Consider the following 12,802-nt stretch of genomic DNA (forward strand, 5'->3'; position numbering starts at 1 on the left):
AAAAAGACATTGAATGTTATATATATAGTCATAAAAGGCAAAAATGGAGACATTGATTGACAACAACAACAACAACTTACTAATATCTTTAACATCAATTGTAACGATAGTTAATCCAACCAATGGTGTTTGATGTGAATCTTTTGCCTGTACTAATAATGAAAATTGTTTTTGTTTATCATAATCAATCAATGACCATTTTCCATTATTAATACGTATTTGGCCATTTTCTTTATCAATAGTGAATAATTCATTATCATTACCACCCACAATTGAATATGTAATTGAATTATTTTGTAAATCTTTATCTATGGCTTTAACCTGTATGATTGGCTGTTGTTGTTGTTGTTGTTGCTGCTGCTGCTGCTGCTGTAGATGATGTGATGATTGTAAAGATTCTTCTTGTTGTTGTTGCTGTTGTTGATCAGCTTCCAATACAATACCAAAATAATTATTTGATGTAAATGCTGGTGGATAATCATTACTTTCTTGTACACGAACAATAATCTGTACACCAAGACTAAAATTTTGTGGCATACCATCATCGGTGGCACGAACAACAAATGTATATTGTGTTTTACCATCCAATGGTTTCCGTACATAGATACGACCCGAATCGGATTCAATAGTAAAATAACTATGATCTTCATCATGTATCGAATAATAAACATTGTTTCCATCATCATCAATGGCTTTCACTTGACCTACATTCGTTCCTTCCACTGCTTTCTCTTGTACATAAAATTCATATGGTAATCCAATAAATTTTGGTGAAAATTCATTTATATTCGCCACATAAATATTGACCTTTGCCGAACTCCAACGGGGATCTTGGCCACCATCAGCTGCAATCAAATCAAATTCCAATTGATTTCGTGATTCATAATCCAATGGTTTATTCAACATTATCGAACCGGTTGTATGATTAATGGCAAAATATGATGTATCCAATTCATTGCCTTCAATTTTGAAAAAGGATATTTTACCATTCGCTCCATAATCATTATCGGAAACACGAAAAAATGGTGGTAACGATGTACCTGGTGGTAAACTTTCCGGTAATTCCAGACCATAACGATCTTCATTAAATTTTGGTGAATTATCATTCTGTATGTAGATAAATTTGATAATGATAAAAAAAAACATGAAAACATAACAAACAAATATAACACTTACCACATCGGTAATTTCAATAACAACCGGTACTGATGTATTGAACGTATTGATCGATAACATATCACGTGCTTTTATTTTAAATTCAAACATTTTCTCATTAGCTGGTGGATCAAAATCAATTGAATCGATAACGATAATTTCACCGGTTTTGGAATTTATATTAAATTTCGATAGGCTTTTGTCCAATGTTTTTTCCATGATTCCAACATTTGGATTATAGCTCAAATCATCATCATTATCGTTGGTAAATTCAATCCAATAAACAATATCTTGCTCATGATCTGAACGTTTTGGATTCATTGCGGTGACGGCACCAATCAATGTACCACGTGGTAGATTTTCCGGTATTTTATAATGATACAATTGCTGATCAAATACAACTATTTCATCATTAATATCTTTTACTTTTATCACTACTTCTACGGATGGATTCACAATATCGGCTGAATTTGGTCCCTGAAATGGCCGTAAATTACGTGCGGCAACAAATAATTTATATTGTGATTTACGTTCAAAATTCAATCGATCCGATGTAGTAATCATTCCATTATCGGTGTTTATATTGAAAATATTATCTTCATTACCAGCCAATATAAGATATTTAACGACGGCATTATCACCGGTATCTAAATCTTGTGCTTGAATACGAAATATTTCGATTGGTGGATCAATTTCTTCCATCACTTCTACTTCGTATTGAGTTTGATCAAAGAATGGTGCATTATCGTTAATATCTTCAATACTGACTAGAACTTTTGAACTACCACTTAGCTGTGGTGTGCCACCATCATAAGCAATGACCAAGAATTCTACACGTGATTCAATTTCACGATCCAATTTCGTACGTGTACGAATATTACCATTACGTTGTTCGATGAAGAATAATTCATTTGCATGATCACCAATAATGGAATAATGAATTTCGGAATTTTTACCCGAATCACGATCAATAGCCAATACGGTACCAACGGTTATATTGGCACCTAATTCTTCTACAACGGTAAAATTATAAACATCATGTGTAAATTGTGGTGCATTATCATTGATATCGACCAAATTCACCAACAACGGTGCTACAGCAGTATTAATGCCATCAGATACCTGTACAAGTAGATCATATGATTGTTTCACTTCATAATCCAATACAGCTGATGTATAGACTTTTCCGGTTTTTGAATCAATAATGAATTGTTTTTCATCATTTCCAGCTACAATTGAATATTCAAGCATCGTATCGACTTGATCAGCATCCTTGTGCAATAATCTGTGTAACATATGCACCTTCCGGTAATGATTCACCAACATAAGCTTCAAATGGTGCACCAATAAATTCTGGCACACTATTATTAATATCGGTAATATTCACACGAATAATAGCAACAGCTGTACGACGTTCATGATGCATTTTTGCTAGATCGGATGCAACAACAAAAAATGTAAATTGACCCGGTTTATTTAGCATTTGTGAAAATTTATCCGTCACGTATATTGATCCATTATGTGGATAAACATCGAATGGGCCATTTTGACTTAGTGAATCATTCTGTTTATAATAGATGATGCGACCATTTTCATTGATATCACGATCACTTGCATATACTGATCCGATCAATGTTCCAGCTGCAGCCGTTTCCAATACGGAAAATGTATAAACATTTGATGGGAAAAATTGTGGATTATTATCATTCGAATCAAGTAATGTTATCTCCACTATACAGCTATTTGGTTCTTTATGATCAGGATCAACATTTGGTTTCTTTTCGATGGCCAATACTTTCAAAATGATTTTGTCATTCAATTCTCGATCCAATTTACCAGGATCTTTAACACTAATCCAACCACTGTAAGGATCAATTTGAAATGCTTGTATAGGATCTTTTAATATGTATTTAAATTCAGCATTCTCTCCTTTATCAGCATCAAATGCTGAAACTTGTAATATCGTAAAACCAGTGGGTAAATTTTCCATAACTGTAACATTATAATTGATATTTTCGAATATTGGTGAATTGTCATTCTGTTGTAACGGAAAACGGGCAAAAAAAAAGTTCATTAAAAAGAAAGTCAATGTTTGATGATTGCTCCAATTTAAAAAAACCGGAAAATAAGGGCAAACTAAACAAACTTACCACATCGATTATGAAAACATCAACTCTTGAGGTTGCTTGTCGAAGTGGATTATCCACTTGTGATGCCTTTAATAAGATTCGAGAAAAGAAAAAAAAAGAAGAAAATTTAAATAATGATTATTGTGCGTGTGTTTGTGGATCGAAACAATCGCTTGTTGATGTGATTATTATGATGATGATGATCACACACATTGTGAATAACAACCACCAACCAACCATTGGTTATCCACAATCATAATTTTTTGTTTTCTGGCTATTATCCCCATCATCATCATCATCAAAATCATCAAGTCAATCGATAATAATAACCATCACCACCACCATCAAAAACAACCAATGGATTGACCATCGAACCGAGTAGCGATTATTATGATGGTCATCAATGATGATGATGATGATGGTTTTGATTGTTATCATTAAACCCCATATATAAAATAAAAAATAAAATAAAAACAGATAACTATTTTTCTCTATTTCTACTGACCTGTATCTGTAGAGTCAACATAGAACTGGACAATGATTCCAAATCGATCTCACGAACAAGAAACAATTCACCTGTTTGATCGTGCATCTCAAAAAAGCCACCTTCGTTTCCTTTCGTATTTTCACGTTCGTTTTGTTCATTCATTCATTCATTCAAACGATTTTTGTTTTGTTTTTCGTTATTTTTTTTAAAAAAAAAGCAAAAGCATTAAAAAAAGAAAAAAGAAGAAAAAAAATGAAAATGAAAAGCAAATCTTTTACAACAACAAAAAAAAAGAAGAAGAATGAATATAAATCATAGTGTGCTGTTTTTGTTGTTGTTGTTTGAATTGTCGTCGTCGTCGTCATTTTCGTCGTTTGATGATTATATGATTATTATTATCAACACAGGTCTGTAGATTTTTTTTTTTTTTTTGATTCACATCATCATTCTTCATATATTTGACCAACAACACTTTTTTTTCTGACGGCACGATTCATCATCATTCGTTGTCGATACCGAATAATATAAAATAAATATAAAATTGAAGAAAAGATGAACAACGTGCAGAAAGATGATGGAAAAAATGATGGCCAAATTCGTGTGATATGTGTGCAAAAACAGAACAACAAAAAACGAAAACTCAATCAATCGATCAATACACACATTCGATCGAATTAATTAGAATTTTTTTATTATTTTGGATCAATTTTATTGACTTTAGATAATGACTGTCTGTGTGTCTAGATGTGGCCATAGATTTTGGACAATTCTGAAATGTGTCCCCTTTTTTTGATAGACGCCCAAAGTTTCAATCAGAAAAAAAAGAAAATTTTTTTTTTGGACAATTCGACAGCTAAATGAATGGTGAATTTATACAAATACAAACGTACACGTGTGCTGATCATACCAAATGGAATGGAATGAAATATTTTTTTTTATATTGGCCACCATTTATCAGATATTGATATAGGTGTTGTTGTTGTTGTTGTTGTGTTCTCAATCAATCAATCAATCAATCAAATCATATATTGATCTGTTGTGTGGTAACAAAAATTCATTTTGCATAAAAAAAAAAATTTTTGTGATCTGGATTTTATTTAACATTCAAAATCAACGTTTATCACACACACACACACACACACACACACACATGCAGAGAGATCTTTTCAGATTATTTAGATCAGTGAAAATCTTTTTGCTGCTGCTGCTATTATGTAGCTTTTTTCAGCCAAATGACAATAATGGACAAAAAACGAACGACCGAATGAATGGATGGTTTACCTGATTTTTTTTCTCAGGTATCTCACACACTCACACACTCGCACACACACATATTCATTGAACGAAATTAAAAAAAAAATTCCCATAACCAACTTTGGCTAAGAATAGAGAAATTTGCATATATACAAAACAAAACAAAACAAAAAAAATGTTTCTCACTCCAAGTCCAACAACAACAACAAAAGTGTGTCCAACTGGATAAATGTCATCATCGTCATTGTTCAACAACAACAAAATCTGACCATTCATATATTCGGTATATATCGATTCCGGAAATTAATATTAATATATTATGATAATGATGATGGCCATTTTATAACCATAACAATGTCAAGAGTGTCAAAAAAAACAACGATATTATTCATGTTACAAAAGTGTTCCAACACACTCACACACACACACACAAACTTATCAATAAATTCAAAATGAACAAAAAAAAATCATCATCATCATCAAGAAAAAATTCATTTGACAATGACCACTTCATAGTTATTAATTGAAAACTATTTTATCATCATCATCATCTTGAAATATATTTCACACGTGTGTCAATTGTGTTCTATATGGTGGCCATATTGTGAAATGAAATATTTTGGATAAAGAAAAAAAAACGATCCAAATAAAGTCAAACAATTCTTCGTTCAGTCATTATATTATCTGACATTTTGTTTTCCATTCAATTCAATTCAATATTTTGAATAAATAAATGGCATCCAGTACAAAATGCTGTGGATGAAGTTTTTTTTTTTTTGATCATCACCACCACTAACAAAGACCATGGATTTTATCCAATTGGGCAGCAACAAATTTGAAGTTAAAATGACGACAAACACATGCACGCATAAATATTTCAACAATTATCTCGTTCTCAAAGAAAAACAAAAAAAAATTCTTGATGTTTGTCACCACTGTTTTATATATTTCTATTTAAAAAAAAACGAAAAAAAAATTCGATTTTTCACATCATGTTATATTATGCAGCAATTAATTTCAACAATAATCGATTCTTTTTGATTGATTTTTCATTTCTCTTTCATTCATTCATTCATTCAATTCAATCAATCAATCAATCAATTGATGTTTTGTTGTTGTTGTTGTTGAATAAAAATAAAACTAGTTTTTGTCGTCTGTACATGTGTGGTGGCTATCAATGATCGAGTTTTTTTTCAATAATCAAAAAAAAAACAACTTACCAAGTACGATTGAATAACGAAGTCGAGCATTGATCCCACTGTCAAGATCAAATGCATGTATCGGTGGTTCAACGGCTACTTTTTCACGTATACGTAGTCCCTTTTTTTTGTAGGAAAAAAAAACAGAAGAAATTTATTAATCCATTCGATTTAGCATTTTGGATTTTGGAGTCAAATACAAAAAATCAAAAAACACGAGAGTCAGTCGTCAGGTGTTTGAAGCAGCAACAGCAGCAGCAAAACAAAACGCCAACGAAAATAAAAATATTTGTGGATGGAATGAAGAAAAAAATAAAATAAAATTATCATCTTTACACATACACACATAAGATACAAAAGATCATGGATCAACCTGTTTGATTTTCTGGATTGCAAAATCTAATTAATTACATTTATAAATTGAAAAAAAATGTTTCAAGTGGAGAGAGAGAGACATGGATCCATAAGTTTTTTTTTTTTTTTTTGTTTGTCCAAAAACAGACACACACACACTTCTAGATGACCTTTATATATGGATGCTTTTCTATGTGATGATGATGATGATGACGATGGCCATTGGTAATGGCCGTGTTGTATGTTGATTTCAAAAAAAAAAAAAAATCCACGAGGGCCAACATCATCACATTGTGCGTGTGCGTTATGAATTTAGTTTGTTTTTTGCGCATCATTATTATTATTATCAAGTTTGAAAATGTCCGATTAGTATCGCGCAAGCAAGGCAAAAAAAAAGGCAAACATTTTTTTTTGTTTTTGTTTTGAATAGCTCAACTGTGTGGTCAATATATATCCATATCAAGAATTTTGTTTTTTTTTTGTTGTATATAAATCCAGAACAATATTAGAATGAAGCAACACGTTGTTATATATATGATTTTTATGTTTCAATGTTAATCAAGTTTTATATTTCACATTTTCATGATGATCATGATGAATGAATGAATGAGGATCATCTCTCAAAGCTGTATGATGATCATCATCAAGATCATTATAAGGATGCTACAAATTTGGCCAAATAATAATTTAGATTATCATTATCATTGTTTAGTGGCCAATGAAAATGATGAAAGTGGATATGGACAATCGAATTTCATAATTTTGTTTTTATTTTTTTTTTTTTGATGCTCTCAATAACTAAAAAAAAAGATCACCATAATTCTGGCTGAATCAATTATGTCCATTGTGAAATACGTATGTGTTTGTTTGTATGGTCAATGGTCAATGGTCAATGATGTGAATTTTTTTTTTTTTTTGGAAATGTAAAAAAAAATTTAATTTATTAATTAAACAAAGAATAAAAAAAAACAACATTGTGATACATATTTTTCGCTCTGTCCATCTATTCATTTCATTCATTCCATTCACATTACCATATTGACCATGTGTTTTATATAGACAAAACAAACATTTTCATATTATCATCATCATTCTAATTTGAAATGCAAATGAAAATAAAACTCGACATTCATAAACACAACAACATATCATAGATATTGAAACTGAAATGGCATATCATCATCATCATCATCATCATGGTTTGATATTGAATTAAAAGCCAAATAATTTCATTTCATTTCAATTGAAATTGCATTTGGTCAATTCAATTGCAATGATGACGATGACGATGAATTGATCGTGATATTTGGGCGCGTACGATTAAATTATGAATCGTATATAGGTAATAAAATTGAAAACAAAAAAAATCATTGAATTGACCAATTGCAATTTTGTCGAATAAAAACAAACAAATGGCACACTCATATACACTCATGTCATATCATCATCATCAAAATTAAACTGTCAATTGTTTGATTGATCAAATTTACAATCTGATCGATTTGATATTACAGCCTATCTATGTACTAATAGGCTGCTGCTACACTAAACAATGATCATAAATCTAATTTATTCGATTCGATTACAATCGAAAGGAAATCAAATTACACCACCAACACACACACACACACACACGCACACGGAAATGAACACGGTAATGATTTCCCGATTATTCAATTCGATACTTGTGAGAGAGAAAGAGAAACATACAACAAGATATTGCCATCAAGTAATTTACAAACAAGAATTATTAAGATAAATTCAAAAACAAAAAAACTTTTGCCTACTGTGTAATTAAAAATTCATGATAATAATAATAATGATGACCAAGATTCAAACAAAAAAAAAATAACAACATTAACCATCCTATCTATATATTTAACCAATTGAAAAGTTTGAAATTTTTCAGATTTCAACATTTCATCTGGATAATTGTTGTGTGTATTTTATTGAGAAATATATACACGATTTTTGTTTGTTTATGTAAATCTCTCTGTTTGTGTGTGCGCGCGCGAGTGGATTATGAAACAAAAAACACATGTATATATAGATTAAACTTACAGTTAATTTTGTTGTTTCCGATACACTTGCACGATAACGATCTTTTGTAAACACTGGATTTTGATCATCAGCATCTTTGACACGTATTGTCATTGTTGTTACTGAACTAAGACTATCTGGTGTTCCATGATCCTGGAAGTAAAAAAAAAAATCATCATCATCATTATTAATGAATGTTTAATTTGTAATTGTAGATGACCACCATACCGATGCTTGAATCTGTATCTTGAATTCTCTAATACCATTATCATAATCAAGTTGTTTATTAATAACCAATGTTCCTTCAATCGGGTCGGATAATATGAATGAATTGTTTTCATTGCCACCCTGTACATGGGAATTAGATTTTTTTTTTTTGTTGTCAATTTAATCACTCAATACTTACAACAATCGAATATGTGATATCCGAATTGGCTGTATTTGGTTTATCACGATCGATAGCATGTATACCACGAAAAACGGTAAGACCAACAGGTGTCAACTATATATATAAAAAAAGGCCAAACAAACAAATAAAAAAATGATTAATTATAAACAATGAATCATGTCACATCATCATCATAGTGATTCATGACCTTTTCGGCATCGAATTGAATTTGATGAAACTCGTCATCATCATCATCATCACCATCATCATCCACACACACACAACAACCATGAAGAAATCAAATAAAAAGTCAACAATGAATGAATATGACTCTGACAAGCTTTAAATCATCATCATAAAAAATGAGCTAAAAATAAAAAAAAATTACTCGAACCATTGAGAATCGATTTTCATTCGATAAAATGAGATTGACCTGTGTGTGTGTGTGTGTGTGTGCGATGTGATGTTTGTTTGATCAACAAATCATCATCATCATCATCACTCGGTGTTTGCGTTCTATTATGAATCGATTTTTGATCTATTGCTCGATCGATTTGATCGAAATGAATCAATTTTTTTTTGTCTACCATATACATCCAATGTGTGTGTGTGTGTGTGTAATCAAATTGTTAAATGTCAACGTTGTCAACATGTGATGTTTCAACACCAATCGATCGATTGATCGATGTCATATGGCCAATAGTTAATGGTTCTTCTCTGGCCTTAAAAAAGTATGTTTTTTTCTGGATTTCTTGTACCAATGATGATGATGGTGATGATGAAAAAAAAATTTGACATTGAAAATAAACGAAAAAAAAATCTAAATTTGAAACCACGATGATGATGATGATGATGATGACCATCTGTATCATTATCGTTTTGATTATTGAATAATTTCATATTGGTAAAAAAAAGGCTGAAAACAGACATGCACACACAAAAATAGATATGTGTCCGAACCGATGGAGGCTTGCGCACTGGCCACGTTTGATAATAATAATAATAACCGGGATTTATATTTACTTTATTTTTATATATTAAAATCCAATAATAATTTTTTTTTTTTTTTTGATTTTCATGTCACGACCGATGATGATGATGATGACCATCACCTTCAGTAGATAAAATAAAGCTAGACAGATAGAAATTAGTAAAGACTAGGCCGGACATTAATTCAATTCAATTCAATACAAATCAAATCAAATCAAAAAAAAGGGAGAACATAACAGTTTCCTAAAAATATCATCAATCGACACACTTGTATCGTGTTTGTGGTGATGGTGATGGTTTTTTTTTTTTAGTTTTTTTTCTCTAAATTTCTCACGATTATCAACAAGTGGTTGTTAGTTGGAAATTTTTTCAAAAAAAAAAAAAAAAAAAAAAAACGAAAGAGAGAGAGAAACATTACTTGTCAAGTGTGCATCTGATCGATGCAACATAATAATGATGATGATGAACAAAAAAAACCGATAATTAAATTAACCGGTCATTATGAAAAGAAAAAAAAGCCCAAACTATTGAGCAGAATTTCAATTATATCATTATTATAGGGTGATGTGATTGAACAACACAAAAAAAAAATTTTGGCTTTTTTCTTCACGAAATATAATAGATTTTTTTATTTCCATTGAATCAATGATTGGTTGAAGAAAAAAAAAATCTATGATATCAGTGTCATTGGGTCAGTCAGTCAGTCATTCATTCATTTAGTAATCAATCAATTCATTGAGCTGATTGAATTGTACATGTTTGATGATGATGATGATGATGGTAAATGTGGTAAAAATACCTATATCCTCATTTTACCACCAACACGAGATATTTTTTTTTTGTTGTGTGTGTGTCTGTGTGTGTGTACAATATCCGAATATAGGCATAACCGTCTTCATCATCATCATTAATATAATCATCATTTAACACCATTACATCAAAAAATGATGATGATGATAAAATCACGATCTTACTAAAATCAAAAAACATTGTGGTTTCGTATAACATTTTTGTATATATTTGAAACAAAAAACAAAAAAACAAAAAAAATGGCCCCACTCTGTGTGTGGAAAGTTTCTCTACATCTAAAATTCAAATATATGGACTAAATTGACGTAACACACGAAAAAATATGATAAAATTTTTTTTTTGTTTTGTTTCATGTGGAATTTCATCAACAAAAACTAAGAAAAAAAATGGCAAATTCGATATGCCAACCACTACACATGTGTGTGTATTTTTTTTTTATTGATTTTCATTTTCATTTTATTCTACCTGGTGGTAGTAGTAGCAACAGTGGTGTTAACTAAACCATTCATCATTATCAATAAACACATAAAGGATTGGAGGCCAATTTTATCTATCTATCTATTGATTGATTGATTGATTGATGGATTGATTTCAATCACAATCACAATCACACAATTACAATTATCAACATGAATAAAACAAAAACAAAAAATTTTTTTTTTTTTTTTACATACCTCATCAACATCCAATGAATAGGGAACATTTTGAAATTCAGGCGTATGATCATTGACATCTTGTACGTACACTGTGTGTAGATAGATAAATAGATAGAAGATAGAAATTAAAAGAGAAAAAGAAAGAGAAAAAAAACCAATTATCAATCGACAACAAATAATAATAAAAAAAATGTCAAGAAAATTTTTGGCATCCAACAATCATTCATCTGTTCATTTCATATTTTTCCGGTCGTTTTTTTTAATAATGAAAAAAAAGAAGAAAATATTCCCGCTGTGTGTTATATAATATTTTGTGAGGTCAAACCATGCCAACACACATCATCATCATCATCAACATCATCAACATCAACATTCTCTAGGCCTGTCATCATCAAAGTTAACGATAATAATGAAAATAAATAAATAAGAAACTTACCGGTTACAGGTAGAAATGCTTCTTCCTAGAATTGATATGGAAAATGAAAATGAAAAATCAATCAATATGAAAGTAAAATAAAATAAAAAAAAATAACTACTGAATTGAAAACAAAAGGAGAGAGAGAGAGACGGAAATGGAAAAGATCAATGAAATCAGTGCTTAAACAGAGAAAAAATATCTGAATAAATTATCTGTATTTAATTGGTTTCGGAAATGATTTGAACAAAAAAAAAATTTTTTGTTTTTTTTAACTATTGAAATTCATTTTGTCGTTTTTTTTTCTTGTTGTTTGTTGTCCACACACTAAAATCAATCAATCAATTATTATTGGTGATTGAATCAGTGTGTGTATGTGTGTGTGCGTGTGTTTGTCTTATAATCGGTTATTGTAATCAATTTTAAAAAATGGTTAAATGCTGTGTGATCGTAAATCAATTTTTTTTTTATTATTGACCATTAAGTTTGACCTATTACTACTACTTTGAACTGGCTTCGATAGCGATGTGTGTGTGTGTGTGTGTGTGTATAATTAAAATTCAGATAATGTTCGGGTTTGTTTATTCATTGATTCAAAAATAAAATTTTGTAGGTAAATGCATCATTCATATATGATGATGAAATATTGATTTTTCATCATCATTTAATGGTGATGCAAACAAAACATACACACACACTTGAATGAACTTTATGGCCACCAATAATAAGTTTATCATCATCATGATCATTGGAGGCTGAGATTTTATGGAGGGAAACAAAAACCGATGCTTATAATTCGTTTATAAATAAAACGAGAACAAAAAGACAGAGGTTTAGCGATTCAAGTGTGTGTGTGTCTGTGTTGTTATGGGTGAAAAAAGAATTGTATCATGAACTACTGATGATGATCATCTACTATATCGAT

General features: G+C 30.3%; 1 protein-coding gene across 1 annotated transcript in view; it reads right to left on the reverse strand.

Moving 5' to 3' along the window:
- LOC124496627 (protocadherin Fat 4) overlaps nt 1-12,802 on the reverse strand; it is a 34,595-nt gene that overhangs the window by 7,950 nt on the left and 13,843 nt on the right. The window contains 11 exon segments of the mRNA XM_075732480.1: nt 81-1,107; nt 1,177-2,430; nt 2,432-3,193; nt 3,306-3,371; nt 3,790-3,899; nt 6,246-6,345; nt 8,640-8,771; nt 8,847-8,966; nt 9,025-9,120; nt 11,481-11,551; nt 11,899-11,923. Coding sequence (XP_075588595.1) covers nt 81-1,107; nt 1,177-2,430; nt 2,432-3,193; nt 3,306-3,371; nt 3,790-3,899; nt 6,246-6,345; nt 8,640-8,771; nt 8,847-8,966; nt 9,025-9,120; nt 11,481-11,551; nt 11,899-11,923 — 3,763 coding nt within the window.

The sequence above is a fragment of the Dermatophagoides farinae genome, chromosome 7, assembly GCF_024713945.1.
Source record: "Dermatophagoides farinae isolate YC_2012a chromosome 7, ASM2471394v1, whole genome shotgun sequence".
Classification (NCBI taxonomy): Eukaryota; Metazoa; Arthropoda; class Arachnida; order Sarcoptiformes; family Pyroglyphidae; genus Dermatophagoides; species Dermatophagoides farinae.